General features: G+C 44.3%; 1 protein-coding gene across 1 annotated transcript in view; it reads right to left on the bottom strand.

Annotated features, from left to right (window-relative positions):
• Nucleotides 1-22,188, bottom strand: part of ST8SIA1 (ST8 alpha-N-acetyl-neuraminide alpha-2,8-sialyltransferase 1) — a 130,265-nt gene extending 108,077 nt beyond the window's left edge. Inside the window, exon 1 of the mRNA XM_075758573.1 lies at nucleotides 21,674-22,188. Coding sequence (XP_075614688.1) covers nucleotides 21,674-22,149 — 476 coding nt within the window. The 5' untranslated portion in view covers nucleotides 22,150-22,188. The remainder of the gene's footprint in view (nucleotides 1-21,673) is intronic.
• Between the last annotated feature and the right edge of the window lie 499 nt (nucleotides 22,189-22,687).

Below are 22,687 nucleotides of genomic sequence, written 5' to 3'. Positions count from 1 at the left end.
ACTTGCATTTCTGCTGTTTGCAGTTACAAGGTTCATCTTCAAAGCAGTTTTGGTAATATGTTTTAAATCTTGCCTGAGTACTAGGTGCTATAAAACAAGTTTCACTGATGCAAATACTTTGCTAAATGCAGTAAGTGGATTTCAAAAAAAGGAAAAGCACATCCAACTTGGAAGTTCTTTTCATTAGAAGTTCTGATTCCAATTCTTTTTAAGTAGCTTTTCCTCTGGTGAAGCCACAGAAGAAAGTTAAATGGCAATCATCTTGCACTCATCTTTAACTCCACCATATTTGAATTCTGGCTATTGCCTGTTTTACAGACTTACTGAAAGGCTCTCTCACTTGGAATGAGTCTATTCTTACAGGGAAGGTCAGCTGAGATGCTTTCACTAGTCATCTCTAAACACCTGTCCCAGGAACAAGAGGCAACATACCCTCTCTGCCTTTGCAGCTTGCTCTCCTGTAGGCCCAGCAAAAAAAAAAAAAATTTTTTTTTTTAAAAAATCAAGTTTATTGCTGATTATCATTTGCTTTATCATGCAGAACTGGGAGTCTGCTATGATAAAGCAGAAGCAAATGCTAAGCCTGCTGCTGGACCACAGGATTTCTTTTTGCAATTCTTCTACTTCCCCTCCCAGCGGCTGAGTGACAGCTATGTGTTGTATTAATTGATTCGTGATGCAGTAGCACTTAGTGGTTGAAGCCCCGTTCTGCACTGACGTAGCAATCTACTGGCATGCTTCAAGTCTCAGTGTTCTTCCTAAGACACTCACGCCACCAAAGCCCAGCCACCACACACTTAGGCATGTATTTTATGTTGGTCACCTAGACTTTCCACAGTCAACAGAAGGACACTTACCCTAGCACAGGTATCTAAGGCAGAAGAGAGCTGGCAGTATCTGCAATTACCTATGCCTTTTCATTACTCATAGCAGGAGGAAACTATAGTAGGAGTACTAACAGAGAAATTTAACTTTTAGATAAAGTGTGATGAACCTCTATCTGCCATATCCATAGGTGACTATACATCATTAAAATCCATTGCTTATCCTCTGGCCTAGACAACAGGAACGCAATCATAGGAAAGTGATTTTTTTTTTTTTATTTCAGAACATATCCCAGTAACAAAAACTGCCATATACCTTACTCCCTCTAGCACCCCATTAGAAACGATAAAATGCTGATGCAAAAGTAAACTTTTGCCATTTGCTCTCAACAGTGCTGCCAACTTACAGACAACTCTATGTGCAATGTCTCTTGCGATCACTTAAAATGTGCTCAGATCTCCACTTTCACCAATGCTTACTACTGCAAAGTAACCTAGCAGTAACTAACAGGAGGTATAGAAGAGTACAATAGATATTTTCCCACTTTCTGCCCACATCATCTCATTTCTGAGTCATGCCACTCCTTCACTGGCAACCTAACCTGAGCCAAGTCCCTTCGCCTAGAGTCACACTGTTCGCCACCACAACTATACACTTTGATTCCAGGGTGTATAAAACATCAGGAATTTCCTGGATCAGATTTAGGTAGCTGGGACCTAAGCACTCCATGTTTCCTCTAAATACGTCAACTGTTAGTCAACTGCTGCTTTCAAAGGACATGCAGACGCTTACCTTCTGAGCTGTTCCAGACTGTAAGTGGTGCTGGCAGGATTCCCAACCCACTTCCCGCAACTAGCTAGAAAGAATTTGCCAGTGTAATCAGGGAACATAAACTTGGCCTTTCAGGACAAATATTCACATGGAGCTGAAAGCACAGTTTTGAAAGTCACATTTCCAAAGCTCCCAGAAGTTCACAGACACATCGCTGCATCTTGTCATCTTTCAGACACATCTGAAACAGTCCTTGACATAATCCGAACAGCTTTGGCCATCAAGGTCATCACATATTTACAATGCCAGCTTCCAACTCATTGCACGCTATTTTGCCATTACCAATAAACAATTGATATTTGGCAGCACTCACTGCAAACACGGAGTTTCACAACACATGACAATGTTTAGCAGTTTGGGTTTGGTTTTGGAGGCTTGGGAGTGGGGACGTTGCCTAAACAGGCATAGAAGAAACAGCAGAAGTAGAAACCAGGCAGTTGCTTGGCAGTGAAAAAAAGAGGAGGTGAGGAGGAGACAGGAACCATGTTTGAGTCTATCCTAATCTAACTAGTTTGCTGCGCTATGCTCTGTGCTGCTGGGAATAAGTTAGAAATGCACAAACCCCATTACCTGAAGCAATCAAACAGCTTCCCTGGGGATAAACATGATTTATGTACTAAGCTCTTTTAGGCCTGAAGTCCTGGCAAAAAAAAAAGTGCCATGTATCCAATTTCACCCCTTTGTCTAATCTGGTAGCCTAACTTCAACAAGTTAACGCTAAACGCAAGAGAAGAATTCCTAAAAGCCTGTCAAACACAAAACTGCAGAGATTACTACATGCTACGACTCCTACCTAACTTGCCAAGATGTTTATTTTCCATCTACTTCTCCTGCCTGTGCCATCTGCCGGACCTGCCCCCAGCTATACAATCACACCTCCTCTGCACAGGCACACACGCCAAGCGGGCGGTTTTGGGAAACCCTAGGGTTCCAGTGCTGCAAAACAGCTTCCCTACAGCTACGGGAAATGTTCCTGTCAGGATTCAAGTCTGGGGTTTTACTTTCCCTCCTCCTTCTGCTCCACTGGTTGAGAGTTTTCCATCCTTCCTAGACTTCTTTATTCTCAAAAACCCAGCTACAGGATTCATTGGAGTTAAGGCAGTAAATAGGTGAACTGGTGCTGTTTAAATAGCTGCCTGGTGTACTACAGCAATGCAAAACATGCTACCTTGTAATGCCTGCAAGGATTATATATAGTGCAACATTATGAAACTCTAAATAAAAGCAAAACCTGAAGTGTTTGACATATACAGCCACACATAACAGAGGAAACTATTTTTTGCTTGAAGGACTGTTGAAATCCTACGTTTAATTAGCTGCCATGCTCTAGTTTTCAGAGACTACCCATAATCCAAAGAAATCTAAATAATAAAGAATACTGGAACTAGGTTCTGAAAAGAGCTGAAAGGGGAATTTATAAACCAGCAGTTATGAAAAAAGACATAAAACTCACAGCCATGCCCAGTCTCTCAGGCTAGCGTGTCCACGCAATCCCACTGAACAAGAAAGATAAAGAGTAGCTGTCCCGCTCCTAAAGAATTATTGCAAACTCTGCACAGCTGGAGCTCCAACAACCACAGCCCTTTTCCATAGTGAACAGACAGCAAGCTGAAGTGTACTGCATTTGCTCAGACCTTCCACCTTCATTTCACGCTAAGTAATCACCATGGGGAACAAACTATTTCAAGACAGCAGAGACATCCTTCAACCACTGTCAAGTAGCACTTTTCTGCCCAAGGGAGGAACTGTCTTGTTTACCATCCACCTTCTGCTTCTCATAATCTTTTGTTTCACCTCCAGCTGCAGGTGGTCTTGGGCAACTCCCCATCTCTCCTACAAACAGATCTGTAACTCGAGTTTACTTTTACCCAGGCATCCATGTTGTCAGTTGCAGAAAAGCAAGGCAGAAACCTCCTTTAAACAACTCAAGGAAGCCTCTGGATCACAAACTCCGGTTCCATCAGGAGACTTACATCTCCCTGACATCTATAAGAAGGGCAACACAGAGTGATGCAAGCATCTTGGAAGATTTCTGGAGTGTGTCAGGGATAATTTTTGATACAGGCGTTGATGGGTCAACTTACAGCTGGATCTACCATTCACTCACTACCAAGGAAACACCAGCTGGGGATGTGATAATTGATTTCATGATGAACCGACAACAGACTCCAATACAGTTGCTGGGTTTGTGGGTTTTCTTCCTGCTACTGAGTGAACAGGAGAAATGTATTCTGTCAGATAAATAAATGTCAGTTTCCATAGTCAGCATGAGAAGACTTTTACATTCACACCCACAGGACATGTACTGCACAAAAGTTAACCCAACATTTGCCTTCTAGGAACGCTTTTGACTGAGCCTTCCACTACATTCAGAACTCCCAGGCCTGAAACTAGCTGGTGAAAATTCACACAGCGTTTGAGAGCATCCAGCAACTGGGTATTCCAATTGCCAGCTTTTTAAGTCTCAAACTCATCTTGAAAATTCACCTTGCAGCTCAAGAATGCATGACAAGTTATAGAGCTATATTTATCATGGGGATTTCCTTCAGTTGTCTATGCCACTCATCTCAAGAAATTCAAGCAGTTAATTATTTAGAAAGAAGAATCGTATTTCAGAATTAATAACTGAACAATCTTAAAGAGCAATAATTCAGTTTCCACAGTAATTAAAACATTTACTAGAGGGCTGAAGAGGAGCTATTTAGTTTTCAACAGCATGATGACATTTTGTTTTCTGGTACAATGTTACAATCTAAAAATAAACCAGATAAATAAGCAAATTAGTACAAAAAGAGTATACCAGCCAAAGAGGAAATATATATTTTTTTAAGCAATTAAGCAGCAATCTAAGAATGAAACATATATATTTAAGAACTAACCATTCTGAGAACACCTGCATTTCCTAAATTAAGCATAATGAAGGTTAAGAAGGGATTGATTGTTTATGTATGCACCAGAATATGAAAGGTTGTTATAATTAACAAGAGTAATTTTGAATGAAGTATTAAACTAAGTTACTGAAAGGTAAGCCTCATAACTATAAAAATCCGAGACACTGATTTATTTTGGAGATTATACTACATATCCCTATCTACCACATGACTTTCTCTGCAACGTTTGGTGCCAGCCCTTGACAGAGATAGGAAAGTAAACTAAATGGACCTGATCTAGTAATCTGTCCTACTGAAGACATTTCTGTGTTCTTATGCACTGCGATAAAAGTCCATTATCAATTGATTTATGCTGCACACTTCTCACAAATCTCCCCTGCAGATCCCCAAAGGGTGTATTTTCACAGCCACTGGAAAGAAGGTATACTTGGGGCAGGAGCTAAATGATGAAAATATTGCAAAACGAGAGTGAGAACACCTGAAAGAGAATTTCACCACTTTCCACTCTGCCTCCTGCCCGGTGACATCAACCAGGAGAAGGTTCTGGCATTTGACAACCAGAAGCCTGGAAGCTCCATGTCTGCCCCCACAAATCGCTCGCCTTCACAGAGCTGTTCCACAGTTTGGAACCAAAATTAGTCAAGTGTGAGTGGCCAAGGAATTCTAGAGCAGCTGAATATCCTCAGCACGGTGTAGTTTTGAGTCCCTGTTTCTAAACACACATTACCTATGCATCAATTTAATGCCAACCATGTGTATAACCCTACTAGACCACCAAGTGAGAAGTCATCTCAGCAGAAATGCTATGGGTGGCATCCAGAGAGAACAAAGAGTGCCCTTGTTTTAATGTCTCTCCCCAAAACCACAGTAACTAACCTCCATTTTAGATATGAGAAGTCAAAGAATTGCTCATTGTAATTCATCATCCCGAAGCATGAGCTGCTGGTGTCCCAGAGGACAGTCTAAACCTCAGCAAACATAAAGCTCACTAGATGCCAAGTCTGTGGATTGTCTAGTTGGCAACATGCAATCACAGAATAAAAAAAACAGAGCAACAAATGTTGTCTTCCTGTCTTATTGCTAACCATATGGACATTTTCCCTACCACAGCTCTTAAGTAGGACAGGTACCAGAGATAGCTGCAGTGAGTGGGCTGTACTCCACATATTTCATCACTCTACTTCCAAATCTCACCACTTTGTCATCTCTAGAGCAAAATTATTCCCATTCCTCCTATCTTGTGGCATGAAAATGCCCTCTCCTATTACAGTTTCATAGCCTCTCTTATACGTCACATAGGCCATTGAAACCAGACCCTCAATTTACTCAAGTGATCTACCTCCATCTGATACTTGATCTTAACTGAGATTATAATTTAACCCATACTGTTTTAATCAATTGTTACCTCCTTGGGTCATCCTGCCTAACTGAGCCGTGCTTAAATTGTCCACTTCACTGAATGTTTCATTCTTAATTGATTGCCCTTCTGATTTACCCACATATTTGTTCTCAAATTTCCTATACAGTCTTTCTCTGCTATACTGTTTCACATAAATGTTTACTTTATTCTTTGCTTTTAACATTTCTTCTTCTTCAGCGCCCACGCTATTAGAAACTACTTACCTCTATTGTGTTGAACTCTACCAATCTTCCACCTACCTTACAATCTCCCAAAGCCCCTCCATCTCACCACCTTACTATCAACCCCCTCCCACCCTGCCCTCCAAGCACATATATTTTCCTTCCTTCTTACCCCACTCCACAATCCCTTCCTCTCATCTGACAAGAGGGTTCTGACACGTTTCCCAATAAAAAACTTGGGGTTTAAGTAGGAATAAGAATATATGATGGAAGACATCCTGTCCCTGAGAACAGCCAGCAACTAGGACACGACTAATGCGGGGAGGGGACAAGGAATATTGTACGTGGTTTGTTGCAGGCAGAAAAGAGCACACTCCTGTCCTTGAGAATATGTGAATTTGTCTCCTATGGCTTATGTTTTGGTCCGAGCTGGGCTCCCAGCAGGGAGGGGAGGCCTGCTGGGAGGGGGACAGAAGCCCAGCAGCCGCGGGAAGCTGCCTGCCCTTAGTCACAAAGAGGAGGCTGTTCCCCGCGAGCAGGCAGGGGCTGGCCCAGCCCGGCCCAGAAAGGCAGAAGAAGCCCGAGAGGCAAGGCTCCAGCAGCCAGCAAGCAGTTCTGAGGGTACATGGGAGAAAAGGATATATTTTAAATAGGCATGGCAAACAAAGCTTAAGTGAGGGCACTGGCTGACATACCCGTCCTGTCCACCCCACAGACTTCTGAATTTGTTGGTTAACTTCAGCAACATTTGAACAGGGAAGAGGAAAAGTATCAAATATGATTAAGATTCTACAAGTTTTGTGAAAACTTGGGTAGAAGCGAGACCCAAATTTATGAGCCCCATGCCGGCAGAGCCATGCACCCTGCCTGAGGGCAGCCAGCTGCTCAGTCAGCGCCCACTGCCTCTCGCTCCACAGGGGACAAAAGGAGTTGAGGGAACTGGGACACAAACAGAGCCTAATTAGCACTCCTATTTATAGAACAACTTACCCTTTGAAGTGGGAAGAGATGCTGGTGACAGCTGAGGTAGTTTTGGAGTTGATCCAAAGCATTAAGGCAATCCGGTTCAAAATCACGGGGGGCACAAGTTATTCTGGAGCCGGCGTGCCTGCCATGTCACCTGTGAGTAAGCTCCCAAGGGACAGACAGCATCCACAGCCACCACCCGGCCTCCAGGCAGGGAGGGATGCCAGGGCCTGAGAAGGGAGAGGAAGTAAGAACCCCTGAGGGTACCTCCCCACTCGCACTCTTGTAATTTATTTCCCTTTCGGATACTGGGAGGGTCCAGATATTATGGCATGAGACAGCAATGGATCCCTCCAGCAGAGAGCTGCTAAAACAGCGACAGACACCCCTGCTCAGAGGGGGCTCTGGTAAGCAGAGAGGACATTGCGGCAATGCTGGCTCTAAAGAATAACTTTGAGTAGAGTCTTCATGAACTGCTTCAGTTCAAAATAAATGGATGAGGGGGCAGGTTTGCTATCGAGACACTCATGTCATAAAGACTTTGATAAAGAAAGAAATGTTATTTAGTAGTAGTAGAGAGGGGACATACCAGCTTGCTCAGGGAAAGGACAAGCCCAGAGTACCCAAAGTACCTTTCATTGTGAATGAACTTTCTTAAGTTTTATGGGCTTTTACAGTATCCATATTTAAAAGATGCTGCTATAAAGAGCAAGCAAACATCCTAAACAACCCCTCAAGCAATTAATGCAAGGAATCTGCTAATTATGAAGATAAAAGTAAAAATTGATTAAATAAATCATTCAACCTACTTAGTCCTTTAACTAGGCATCTTAGGATAGGAATATTGCCTGAAAGTTCATTTAAAAATACTTTTTAATCATGTTCATGTGCTCGATGCTTAGTCCAGAGCCAGTGTCTTTTGGGAGATTTTCCTCCCTGATATATTCAACTCATTTACTTTAGACCCAAAAAGGTGATAATTAAATTACAATGCCTAGCTATTTATTCATTAAATTTGTCGAAAGCTAATCTGTTCTTACCAAACTGTTTAAGAAATACTTGTAGACTACGGGCATTTCATGAGCGGAAACAACTTACTTCTCGGGGCTTTTAGGATTTCTTTTTAATTTCTCTAAGGCAAAATAAGTTATCAATCTTAAATGGAAAGGAGAAGGAGTCCCACAGGACAGACTGCATAGCCACACAAGACACCACCTGAAACCAAATGACTAAGTCGAACTTGGGAAAGAACTTATTAAGCTCTACAGTCCTGAGCAAGCTCATATTCATCTAGGCTGACCCATGATTTCAACTGAAAGTACACTACACATATGCTCCTGGTTATGCTACAGAGAAGAAAGCCTGCATCCATTCTGTGGAGGTGCCAGTCTTTTCCCTCGGGAGCCAAGGTGGGCTTGGTCTTAGCAGATGTGATTTTGTTTAACTGCCTGAAGCTTCATGGCTTGCTAAGTGTTTGCTTATATCCCCTGTAACCCACTTGGCTTACAATTTCTGAAAAGACAATGAGTTTGAACTGTATTCACCAGCTCTCTTGTGCAGAATCTCAAAGTCTGCTATAATAGCAAAGGGTTAGCAAAAAATACTGCCTGTGTGCTGCTTGTTTACTCTGTGATGTAACAGCACCTTGGGCATTAACTAGGCATTAACAGGTGAGACACATAAGGAGAATGGACTTAATTCCTGAGCTGTAAAATAATGATCCACGTGTCTTCTCCATCAGCTTTACACCAGCACACCTCTCACCAGTGTCACTCCTAACGTAGCATGGTGAAAGCGCCCAGCAACAAGTCAGAGTGGGATTTCTTGTAAATTAATACAGTTGGCACAGTAGGTACCAGAACACAGAAACAAGGTATTCTTCTTGTTAGCTATTATAATTTAGAGAAAACAAATGGGGAGCCACATAGCCTGTTTTGCAGTGGGATGCTAAATCTCTGCAGAGGAGAATTCCCATTCGGTTTCTGGGACTGCTTCAGCCTTCAAAGGATACCTGTGGGTCTCACCTGTGTAGAAATGAACAAATGGAAAAACTGGAGTAGCTGGCACTCAGATACTTCTGGTTTTGTAGAACTATTACTCTTCCCTACCAGCCCACGTGCCTCATGCCAGCAGGGGTAACTTTGCTTTTCTCCATGATGCAGATCTGCTGTTGCGCAGCAGAAGAGAAAGCAGAATTTGTATTAAACTTACAGTAAAACCAACTGACAGTGTAACTACTCAGGCCAGCCAATACATTTTTCCACAGATTAGGTGGGGAAGAACAACAAACTCAACCCTCTAACCCTCTTAGTACAAGACTTTCACTAGCAATGGCCTGTTTGACAAGTGAAGCACAAAACAGATTTTTTTTAAAATGAGAGAAAGCACTATGTTCACTCATTAAAGACCCAAGGCAAAAATAAACATGTTATCACATGCTGGACCCATTAGCATTTACTGAACTGCACTAGATAAGTGTTTTCACTTGTTCTGTTGTCTAAACAGAACTATCAAAACACATGATTTCTCTAATGATAGGTTTACTTTTTTGGTTTTGTTACCATTTTTGGATCAGCTAGCTCAAGTTCCACTCTGCCCCTCCCTTCTGGATATGCTTAAACATTTAAAGGCAATGACTGGAGTGGGATAAAAAGAATAAATATCTCATGTGCATTTTACTACTGCATTCAACTGGGAATACTAAACCCTGGAGATGTTCAGCATTTGTCCATAAGGCTCAGCAAGTGTGTTTGTGCTAGATGCTTGCTGGGTGCCAAGACAAAATGTTAAATTAATAATATGACCCATAAAGGAATGCCCGGATTGGTTTTGTTTCTCCTATTCCCTTCACTGTTGCAGTTTCCTTAGTTTTAAAAAAAAATGCATCTAATTATAGGCTGATATGTAATTCTCACTATAGCAATCCCTAGCATTTAAAAATCATGAGTCAGGCCCCCAAAATTATGATTAAGGCACAGAAACTAGGCATCTGAAAAACAAAAACCCACAATGGATTTTATTTGCCTTTTTTGGGCATAGGCTGCCATTCATGTTTTAAAGCCCTTTACTTAAGCTATGAGGACTAGAAAATTCCGTCTTCATATTTATTCCATGAAATCAAGACTATCACACATTCACCTGACTGCAGGAGGTGGAACAACTATTCATAGAATCACAGAGTGGTTTGGGTTGGAAGGGACCTTCAAGATCATCTAGTTCTAACCCCCCTGCCACCGGCAGGGACACCCTCCACTAGACCAGGTTGCCCAAAGCCTCATCCGACCCGGTCTTAAACACTTCCAGGGATGGGGCATCCACAACTTCTCTGGGCAACCTGTTCCAGTGCCTCACCACCCTCACAGAGAAGAATTTCTTCCTAACATCTGATCTAAATCTTCTGTCCTTCAGCTTAAACCCATTACCCCTTGTCCTGTCACTACACTCCCTGATAAACAGTCCCTCACCATCTTTCCTGTAGGCCCCTTCAGGTAATGGAAGGCTGCTGTAAGGTCTCCCCGGAGCCTTCTCTTCTCCAGGCTGAACAACCCCAACTCTCTCAGCCTTACAAGAGAGCAATAGCACTCTATAGCATTCCCCAAGTTGCATTAACTGCCCCTAACCACAAGCATACATAGTTCAGGATCTGTTCCTGCTTTGCTCTGGGAAAGGAGTAACCATCACCAAGCCTGGTGAAATTTTGCAGTTGGACATCCTCTGGACTGCTGAGCCTCAGAGCTCCAGAGCCTGAAAACAGTTGGGGTCATGGCCCTTGGCAAAAGGTCTCCCAATACTCCTGAATTAAGACCCTCACAGTGATTAATTTTAAGCTCTTCTCCACGTAACCAAGGAATAGTTGTGGCTGAAGTACAAACTTTCTGAGAACTTACAGATGAGTTATGTGGTTTACAGATAACACTTCAGAAGCGGAAGGCCATCATATGTAGACAGACTTAAGTTTCTCATCCCATCAGTATTTCTTAATTAAAATCATAAAAATTACACAGGTCTAGTAAAAAGCAAATAAAAATTAAATCCAGCATGTATTTCTTTCAAAGGTATTTTTCACTCAACTGGGTTGCAATCACCTGCTCCAGCATTGCCCATGAAGTTTCTGTGCACCTCACAGATCCTTCTGCAGAGTCTTTTTTCCCTCCTTACTAAAAAAGCATTTTTCCCTTCTTTTTCCTGCCCAAGACATGATTGGCTTTCATTTAAGATTCTATTTGTTCACCTCCGTTTTAAAACTTTCTCTGTTCTGACTTTTCTGGAAATCTTGTTACTCTGCAGAAACATCTGGATCACACAGAAACATACAGCTTTCCACTGATGCAAGCTCTTTAGCTCTGTTTGCCCACAGGTTTATTCAAGCATTAGCATGAACTCCAGGCATCTTGATAGCGCACTCACATACTCCAGAAACAGCTATCCTCATTATACCCATCACACACACATACGCATACTAACCTAGATCCCCATTTGTAGCAAACATCTAGAAAAAAATTTGTAAAGTCTTAACCCATGTCAGGCAATAGCACGCATCGCAAGGAGTCCTACATAATACAACGAAGAAGCATCCTCTGTGCTTCAGAACTGCACCACCTCGTTGACCTCACTGCACTGCTCTTACCCATTCCTGTGCTTAAAGGCGGTGGGAAGATACAAGCCGACACTTCACAGCTCTTTGTGTCTGCTCCCTGTTCACTTGTTTTCAGGGTTAACAACTGCACAAGTTGCTCTGTCACTACTTGCCCTCCTGGAGCAGCAATCTGAGGGAGGCCAGGAAAGGCAAGGAGCCCGGCACGTGGTTGTGCAAGCACTGCTACAATCCATCTGCAAGCAAGCTGTAGTTAGACTTCTCCCCATCATTCCCATTCTCAACTGATCCAACACCACTCCTCTGCTATTGCCTGATGAATATTGCATTTCCTTTCTATCCCATATCCCGTATTGTGGCCATGCCCTATATGGATTTATTCTCATACTTTTTACATTGCCATTAAATAGTAAATGGCACAATGCAGCAGACTGCAAAGAGTCTGAACTCTGCTCAGGCAAGTAAGAACCTGACATTGCTTCAGTGGGTGGTTAATAAAATCACCCACAAACAAGCACAGGTAATCTAAAGATTACAACCTAAATATTACACTTCAGACTACTTAGGGACGTCTACTACAGCACTCACTGCTGCAGTCTAGTGACAGATCCCACAGGTCTTGCAGCTTCCACCTTTCTTGGGGCTCCCAGCTTTCTTGCTCCCACCAAGCTTTCACATGACCCAGAGACTGAACGCACTAAGTCAATGACTCCTACGGGTCAGGTTCATCATGACAGAACATGAAGACCAACTGAAAAGATGCTTCAAGAAGAAGAGTAACAAATACTCATGGCTCAACTGCCCAACTAGTCTTATACCTCCTTTCTCTTTTTTTGCCTCCTTGCCTTTCTTCAGGTCCTAATTTCCTCCCATTCCATACAAGCAGCTGTCACTGTGCTCCAAGTTGCTACTCGCCAAATACCATTTCACCCTTCAACTCCTACAACTGCAGCAGAAGTCGAGGAGCACCTGAGGATAACATGGAAGTGCAGCGATGCTCAGTAAGTGAGAGACGACAGAGACTGAACACTCAAGACAGACCTGGGGAGGAGGAAAATGCACGTACCAGGCAGCTGAGCAGGGTGATGGCAGCAAAGAGCACACAAGCTCTATGATGGCTATGTTTTTTCTCGCCACATGGGACTTTGATAGAAGATAAGATAAATGGAAAGAACAGGGAACAAAGAACAACAGCTAAAGGAGAAGCATAATGAATGAAGCAAGCAAAAAGAATAAAAAGTGTGGTCAAAAGTCAAGAATCTGAATTTCATCAGTAGCTGAAGATTCATTCTTTGGCTTCTTTATTAACCTTAGGGTCTGGTTAATCCTTTCCTGTGTTTTTCCACACAAGGGCACGTGTCTGATTCCACATGCACCCTTTTAAATACTGAGCCAGACAGATCATACAACCTATTACAAATGGTGACATACCATTATTTAAATACTGGTGAGGACTTGTGACAAATGTAAGAGTGTGAAATGTAATGAAAATATTTACCCACTGGTAATTAAAAGTTTCTTGACATGTAGAACAAAAGAAGACCTTGCAAGCATTGCTAACATTGCAACACATTAAGGAAAATGAATTAAAACTGTAAGTTACTATCCAGGAACAGGGATTAATTTCTCAAGTGAATATTATATATGGAATAAAGACCTATTCTATTCCCTTTTACATAGATTAATGCTTCAGTGGTAGCCACAGAAAGAAAACAAAAATTTACACACAAGCATTAAGCACTTTACAGGTAGTAAGCTGGTACCAGTAGCAAGAAGGACTGGTACCAACCAAACCCTTAGCACAAGTATTTGGATCATTCTTCCAGCGAATATTCAGGTGGCCTGTCACAGCCCAGGTATTTCTTCACATTAAGAATTGTACTAACTGAGGGAAGACCCACTCCACTAATCAAAATTCCTAATCTGCATAGCTGCGATAAATCTCACTACACATATTCTTGGACTGAAAATCCTTTAGAATAAGGAATGTCTCTCTGCAAGCTTATGGCACCATATAAATGATATTTTCTGTACAGACTGGCAATTATTCACAGGACTCTCTACTGACTTCAGTGGTGATCTAGACCTGAAGTTCAGTTACAAGAGAAAACCATGTCATTGAGGCACCATTTCCTTAACTTCCTTTATAACTGTACTTCCTTCACTGTATAAAAGTACCTGGGGAACCAGAATCAAGTCTCCCCTGACAGTCAAAAGTAAAAATATTCAAACATAGCTGAGTAACTTGAGAGTCTTCATCCCATTTGCCAGTAAGCCTAAGTCTTATCAGCTTTCACTGAGAGGCAGGCATCAGCGAGCCTTGGATTCAGCATCATCCCCTCATTGCATGTTTGAGTGCTTTTTGGGCACTTCTTGTGGTACTTCTGAATACTACCTATAGCAGTAGATACTTCATCGCCCTGCTGTGGGACATACGGCACTGCAGGGCTGACAGCACAAGCAGAACATCGTATAGACACCCCAAACATGGTGGCAGATGAAATAGCATCACCAGAGCTGACATTTGGTCAAGACAGAGTACACAGGAAAACATTAGAAATCTCTTCACTGGGGCAAGGGGAAAAAAAAAAGGAAAAAAAAAGAAAGTTTTGTTTGTTTGTCCTTCATCTTTGACAGGAAATACAAAGCCGTTACTCCTCTATTACAGTGATGGCCACTCCAGGCATTCCAGAAATAGGCAGAGCAAGTTTTCCCACAGGAAAGCAAGTAAAACAGCTGATCTGTTTTCCTAGCGCTCCTTAAAATACAGATGAGCTATATGGCAGCTTTTAAATTAAAGCTAGCTGTGCATCCTCAAAGCAGAGGAGACTTGTTAAGTACAGACTTTATCTTGCTACTACATTAAGGCAAAGTCTGCAGTTTACCTGGAAAGCCTGATAGCCAACAATTGGCATGTCAGGGGTGTAAAAAGACAGATGCCTTAAGCATCACTGGGAGCTGCAGGACTCTGAAGGTAACTGGCAACTCAGTAGGGGAGGGAGATAAAAGGAGTAAATAATTTCACACAAGTTCTTTACGTCACTGCTATGGATGCTGACTGGATAATCACAAAAGGAGCCATCCAAAGAGTCTGGGGGTCCCCTGTAAGCTGAGGAGGACATCAAGCAGCTTAAGAATGGGACTAGACTGAAGAACAGGTGGAAAGGGGGAAAAAAAATAAACAAAATGGTTGTTCAGGAAATGAAACGATGCTCACAGCAAACATGGAAGATAAAAATTTAACAGTTTCTATTCAGCTGTTTCCAGCAGCTTTAAAAGCCTCATTGGAGCCACATCTCCACTTCAAAAGAGAATCTCTAAACCAAAGAATTAAGGAGGGCATTTTCCAGGCAGGTGGAATAGGAGAAGTCAAAATAATTTAATCTGTTGACTTAATACAACAACAACAAAAAACCCCACCACTCTGCCAGCCAGAAAATGTTTTATACAATCTAATTTCATAGCCTTCACCTTTTTCCTGCACGGACCAGAAGGAAAGTGACCTCCAGAATCCTGGTTAAAGCCAGGATGTTGTTCTCCACAGTGTAATTCACCTTGTTAAAAATTTCAGATACCACTAAGGCCAAAGCAACAGGCACAGGTTCTTCATGAAGCTCAGAGCTTCCGTAATAATTACTTCACAAAGACTTTGCTAGGGTTAAGTGACTTATCAGTGCTATGTCCCACTCCACCCTCTGTTTATCTAATCAGTTTAGACTCCAAGACCTGGGAGAAGAAATATCGCTGGTCTTCTATATGTAAAAATTGTGACACGACAAAACCTGAATCTCCACTGAGGTTTGCCAGTACTACATAACATGGATTAATGTGCTTCAGTATGAATTTAACTGCATGCAGCTACATTAAAATGATTTAACAATAGCAGTAATTTTCTTGCATTTTGGGAACCACATGCAACATGTAGAAAAAGATTAATATATATACACAAAGATTTAAAATGAAGTATTTTTTGGTGCTTAGAAGACTGGAACAACAGAAGACTGTGGTCCAAACAGCCTCCTCAGTTCAGTGAGGTTCATCCTCACTGTGGGAGGATAAATTCCAAAGGGAGAAAGACAATTCATTTTCCACGCATTTACCTAGTTGGAACTAGCCTCAAAAACAGGTCTTTTTATAGATGTCATTGAACATACATCAAATGGGAGCAGCGCTCTTGGCTGCTCTGAAGATGAAAATTACAAGTAGAGGAATAAATCACTGGTTATGATATTGTATGGATGATTCGGTGCCCATTCCATCCACTATAAGGCAGAAAAGGGGAAAGCACAGATGTAAAAACATCCATCCAGCAGTGTCTGCGTATATACATACCAGACTTTCGGGGCCTTGGTCGGGTAACCTAAATTCCAGTAAAGACTCTGTTCCTCATGTTCCCTAGTGCCTGGCTCTGGGCCTTCGGATGCTCCCAGCTAACAGGAAAAGAGCCTTAGGCAGTTGGCTACACCCTCCCATAAATGCTGGCAGCACTGGAGGTTTTTTTACAAATTCAAAGTAAAGCAGCAATCCCAAACTCTGCGAGACCAGATACTGGAAATAGGGACCTTGACTATCTGTTTCCCGAGGAACACAGAATCAACATCTCTAAGAAAAATCCTACTTCAGGGCAAGGAAGGACGACACCATGAGCTGCAACTCAGGAATTTAAGTCAATTCCTATCTTGCCACCACACCCCTCATCTGCAAGGACACCATGAGCTAACTCAGATACCTAAATTACATGAAAACAATAGGAAATAGTTATCTAAAGACCTTGAAGATAAAGGACCCAGATCTCTCTGCAGCTTGCTCTCTACACCACAGCCTCCAAATAATAAAACGGGATGAGAACACTTCTGTCCTCTCACTTTTAACCTGCTCTTCAAACTGTACCTCTTCACCAAAATAGCTTCCTGTATCAGCTGGAGACACCAAGAAACTACAAATTACAAATACCCAGTTATCACCAATGCAGCAAATACAAGTGAAAAAAAAAAAAATCATTCAAAATGTTAACAACTGAGTTAAAAAACACAGCCAGGCAGTAGTGACGCCTACTCAGGAAAGCAAAATGAGCTGGATTTGGCCACTGCCAACATGCAACACTTGAGCGTATCCAATGGTTTTAGGGTAGGGCTTCAAGAGTTGCAGAGGTAGACTAATCTAATCCAGCATATCCCAGATCTAATCCCAAATCTATTCTTCACTTGACTCAGTGAAAGAAGCAGGAATAATTCAGTATCCGAGAAAGATGTTTAAGCAGGGCAAAACTCTTATCTAGTCAACCTGAGCAATATGAAGTTTCATCTCAGATTTGCCTTGAAGTATCTCGGTAAGGATCGCAACACACCTAATTTGCAAGGCTCGTATCAAAAGAGAAGGAAAAAGAGCCATCTAAACTAAAGAAACTCTCGCTGACTTGGCAATAGCATTTGTCTTACCCGGACAGGGAAGTGACCTGGAATTCTAGTTCTGTGTTAATACAATCTAGAATGAAAAATGATTTGCACAGGGGGATGTTCTTCAGTGCCTGTTGTGACTGCACTCTAGGTACAGACATTAACAGCTGGCAGAGAAGGTTACAGTGGGAAGACCCCCTCCAGCATGGTGCGAAGCAGTGACAGAGCCTTATTTTGGCAAGGCACGTGAAAACTAACAGTAGAAGAGGCTTCACACAGTCTGTTCACATCCACACTGCAAGCACCAGAGTCCACCACGTCTGGATGTTCTGTCCAGTTCAGCCACTGACCCTGTTATGTGAGTTCAGGACAGTAGCTTCTCCTCTCTGTCCCTGGAAAATGGACAAGAGGCCAAACCTGATGAAAAAGGAGTGGAGAAGCCACCAGCCAAGATAAGCATGGCCGGTGTGGCTCTAGGGACAGAGGGGACAACACTGGGGAGGTGACCCAAGCTGTAGCAGATGCTTTGGACCAGAGGCAAGTCACAAACAGTGAGTTCATGGGAGATGTTTGCCACCAGCTCAACCAAGCCACCCCCAGAATAAACCCTGGGTGACCTCTCAGCATCACACAAGACTGCTGCAGCAGAAGCAGGAATGCAATCCAAATGGCAAGGGTAGCCTCTCTGTTGCCTTGCAGATGAGATTGTCCCATCTCTTCCTGAGGAACCTCTAACCTCTAAGTCACTAATCGCCACCCAACTTTTTCGGTGGCAGTCCTGACAGCCCACTGCATACTCACTCCTCAGAGGAGGTCCATCCTGGGAAACAAATGAAGCGGAAATGTCAGATAAACATACAGCGCTTGGGATTTGTGGTTGTATGGAGCTCCTAAGGCAGACGAAAAGATCCTACTCTGCCTTTAATCAACTGCTATCTTTTTAAATAAAATAATCCTAAAGGTATTATTGTATGTCATTTACCTCACTAATAACAAACAGCAATTAACAACATTTTTGCCTAAATAATTCAAGCAGGCCCTTAAAAAAAACCCTAAGCAATCTGTAAAAACAATTAGGGCACAATAACATTAACCACCTCAAGAGGATGACAAGCTATTATATTGTAGGTAAATTAGACACATTAGCCATTAGTGACTCTAATGACGGTCTCATTCCTATTCTGACCACTTTGTAGTTCAAGATCAAGCAGTTCTCCATCTGACTGACAGACTATTACTCAGCATTGGTCAGAGACAAGATGTTTCCACAGTAAAGAGTTTGACTAGCCTCAGCCACCAATGTCTCGAAATTTAAAGGACGCTAATAGCGATAGCTGGCTAGTGGGCTGTGCTCAGCTCCGAATGCCCGGAATTTGAAGACTTTAAAGGAAGCTACATTCAACTGAGGAAAGGATTTGGACCAAGAACTCTTTTAATAACCTCAGTTGTATCTTCAGGCTTTTCGGGATCTGTCCTTCCATCTGCAAACCCAGGCAGCTCTTGCACAGACACCCACTGCACTGATGTCAGGGGGACTCAGCGCACTCAGCATGCCAGGATTACTCACAGAAGTCGTGTACGCAGAGTCAAGGCTGCGAACATGCTTTAAACACAGACTGACGACAGAGTCAAAGACTTAATCCTGCTCTTTTTGTTACTCCCACGAACTGTCCCTTACACACAGCTGCAGTAAAGCAACACACCTCAAAAGCAGCAATCCAGGGCTATTTACACAAGTATTTATATTTGAAAAACAATTCTGCAAATCCATATTCAAACACAAAACCCTCATGTAAACCATCCCACAAGCACCAGGACAGTCTGGGTTCCTGCATAAGCAAGAGTTTACATGGGTCAGATCTTCACACGAGGTTTCCGGCTGCACAGAGAGGAGGAGGAGGAAGAAGCAGTAAAGATTGAGGAGTTACTGGCACTCAGCTGCCAGGGTTCAACCCAAATTACCACAGATGTTTTTGTTGACCTTGCTAAATTACTTACTTACTTTGATCCAGGTACAGAAGGCAAACAGAGGTTTCAAAAGTATGATTTGATCAAGTTAATTACTCAGGGACAATAATCTACTGCAACAATAGGAGTTCAGTGAGTTTATAGGAGGAGAAAGATAAAAAAACATCGGATATTTTCTCTGGGTAACAAGAACCTGTCTATTCACACACTTGTACATATTTTACCACAAATGGCACCATATTATACAAAGCAGTAATGTCAAAGTTTGCACTATTTCATATAGATTTTTAGCATAGATAAATTCAAATTTATTCTTCAAAACTGAGTAAAACCAAAATTGTTTGGTAACTAGAACGTGGTAGGAGGGTTAGGGAGAGTGGCAATTAATGTCATCCTTAAATAATAATATATTAATAATATATTAAAACCCACTTAATATTAGGCTAACATGAAAAACCATATTACTTCAAAGTCCGCACGCAGGATTTCTGTGAAGCTCTATACCTACCTCCCAATTAAAACAGAGACTCGCGTTCACAGGCAGCTTCCAGTAGAAACTGAAACTTTGAGCTTTTACAACGCTCTTGCATAGAGACAGCAGGACCGTGGAAAAAAGCAGGACATGGTTTCCGATAATCACCTCACAATATACAGCAGCTTACCTGGCACGCCCTTCAGTTTCATAACCTTCTACAAATATTAAGAAAAGCAAATTTGCACAGCAAACAGAGCTCTATGTCACAATCATTTGAATATTATGGTGCACTCACTACATAATCTCCAGTGTACATTTCCTCTTAGAAACTTAATTTTTTGAAGCAGATTGATTTAAAGCTCATTGTACGTAGTGCTGCACCAACTCATCAAGAGACACAGACAAGAAACAATAGCTCCTTTTATTGCAAGAGACTCTCTTCAATAGCATCTCCGAGATAATCACTATGCTTAGGGAGTGGAAAACATATGGGCAAGTGGAAGAGTTGACAAGCCACGCAGAGTTTTTGTTTCTCAACCATGTGGTGGAAGTGTTTTAAAACCTGGTTTTTTAAACTGAAGGCGCAGCTGCATTATCAATCTTCAAACAGCACTTACTTTACAAACATGAAAAATAACACATCAAGTGCTTTCCTACGTCACCTATCAGGGTAATTTTTTAAAAATCTGGATTCATCTACCCCCAAAAATGGGAATCTGTGGCACAAGAGGATTAAGATGAATTAGTATCTGAGAAGATCAGGCTAGTTTCTAGTGTTAGCGTTTTACGAAAAGGATCCTGCATCTGTACCTTATTGCTAGCTCTGTATTAAAGGAAGGACTTCTTCCAGGCCTACCCAATGAGAAGATATTAACACACACCCGCTCATCACCTCTCATTGCTTGTATTTCCTACAAGCTTCAGGGGCTAAAGGAAGAACGTGCTTTTGAAGAACTATAAAGTTTCTTCTGTTATCCCAGCAGACAAGATATTAAGTGATCACATGCCGGTTCCAGTTCGTGACAAACACAAGTTGAGTAGCATTCAAAAAAATATTGAAGAACATCACATAAAGCTGTACACCACTTAAAAAAAAAAAAAAAAAGTAAAAAAGTCCCTTGGAATTTGGATCTGATTCATTCTGGCATTTACTAAAGAAAAAGAGGCTTTTTGCAAGCAGTTTGATTACCACTCACTCTGATGTTTCATTTGCTCCTTAAAGGACAGGGAGAAAACCCAGCTTCCCTCCAGGAAAGGGAGGGAAATCGGTCTCTCTTCCAATTGTCCGTATTTTACCCAGACATGTGAAAAATTTTCAAGGGGATGCAAATCTCGCCCGCACAGGCTTTTCAGCCAGGGTCATTCAAAAAACCCTCCCCGCTGCAGGGACCTGGTTCTCCACCTCCATCAGATGTGGCACCCTGACTGCAACACTCCTCCTCTCCTGTGCAGCTGGGGAAGGTGAAAGGGCTCCGAGGATTATCACTATTTCCCAGCCACGTCATAAGAAAAGAAGAGGAAAAGGTGCCTTAACGTGTGGTTTCTATAATAAACTGCAAAGAGTCAAGGACCAGCACGGAGCTTCCAAAGTGTTCCTCGGAGCGAGGATGCTGACACGAATGAACATCCACGCAAACCCTCCCTTTCGCGTCCCCGGGAGCCCCCACAAGCTCGGCTCTCCGGCAGCGCGCAGGCAGGCGCACCCAATAAGCCAAGCGGGGCTCCGAGCCCCTTGCTTTGTTAGCAGCCAAAGGCGCTGCCGGTGCAGCTGTTATCCAGGAAGCGAGAAGCATCCTATTGTGCAGGCAACACTGCAAGCCTCAGAAACCTCAGCCCTCCTAGGAAAGGCATCCAAGCTAGGCTTATTTCCCTGCGAGGAGAAATAAACCTCCATCCCCCGCGCCGAGCTCCTTCTCCTCCCCGCGGCAAACAGAGCCGCCCAAAAAAGTTTTGCTGGGCAAGAAGGGCCCTACCTGCCCCTCGCCCGCTGGGAAAAAAAAAAAAAACAAAAGGTCGGGAAGGAAAAAATAAAGTTTGGGGCTCGGAGCGGTGGGGAGGGCGCCCGGCTGGGTTCCCGCCACCTGGCTGCCCGCTGCTTCGTGCGGCTGCCCGTCCCCGGCTGCCCTTGGGCCGCGCACGGCGCTACCTGAAGACGGCGACCGCAGTCTGGTTCCTCCTCCACGCCTTGCCCTGCTGCAGCAGCACCCCCTGCACGATCTCCTTCTCGTCGGGCAGCCGGTAGACGGGGAAGATGTAGAGCCAGCAGAGGACGAAGACTCCCAGAGCGCTGGCCCCCACGGGCAGGCGGGTGCGCGGCCACTTCCACGCCAGCCCCGCCATCCTCCTCCCGCAGCGCCGCCGCGGCGCCGGGCCGCGCTCCGGCATCAGGCCCGCGCCATGCGGCGCCCACGGGCGGGGGGGGGCCCGCCTCAGCCCCGCCGCCGCCCGCGCCCTAAGCCCGGCGGCCCGCCTGCCGCCCGCCGCCCGCCGCCATCGCCGCCCAGCCGGCCGGGGGGGGAGCCGGGCTCCGCGGGCGTCGGGTCGCCTGCCGGGACTGCTGCCGCTGCGCCGCGGCTGGCTCCTCTCTCGGCGGTGGCGGCTGCCGCCCTTCCTCACAATCATTTGGTCCCTCGCTTTCCCCGCCAGACGATGCTCCGCCGCTCCCCGCCCTCCCTCCCTCCGCCTCCCGCCGACCCCTCTCTTTCACTCGCTCTCCCTCTCTCGCAGCCGCGCTGCGGACGGCCCCGGTAAATTTCCACCCCGCCCCGGCCGCCGAGTGCCCCGGCCCCCGCCGCTCGCCCCCCAGCCGCCGAAGAAGGGTGGGAGCAAGGAAGGGAGAGGAACGGCAGCCGGAGAACCGGCTGCTGCGGGGCTCCGCTCCGCCGGTGCGCCTCCGCGCCCCGGCCTCCCCCCGCCTCTCCCGCTTGACCCGCGGGACCGGCCCAGCCGGAGCGGAGGGCGACAGGTCCCGCTCCGGGCTCGCCTCTGCGGGCAGCGCCGCCGGCACCCCCCAACCCTCCCGGCGCCCCGCTTTCTCCCCCGGCAGCCGTGAGCCCCGGCGGCGGCCGCGCCGCTCTCCAGCGCGCCCTGGCGGACATCGTCCCCCGGCCCGGGGGCGGCGGCGACCCCGGCCCTGGCCCCGGCCCTCCCTCCCCGCCCC

The sequence above is a fragment of the Balearica regulorum genome, chromosome 1 (genome assembly GCF_011004875.1).
Source record: "Balearica regulorum gibbericeps isolate bBalReg1 chromosome 1, bBalReg1.pri, whole genome shotgun sequence".
Lineage (NCBI taxonomy): Eukaryota > Metazoa > Chordata > Aves > Gruiformes > Gruidae > Balearica > Balearica regulorum.
This window is presented reverse-complemented; position numbering and strand designations above follow the sequence as displayed.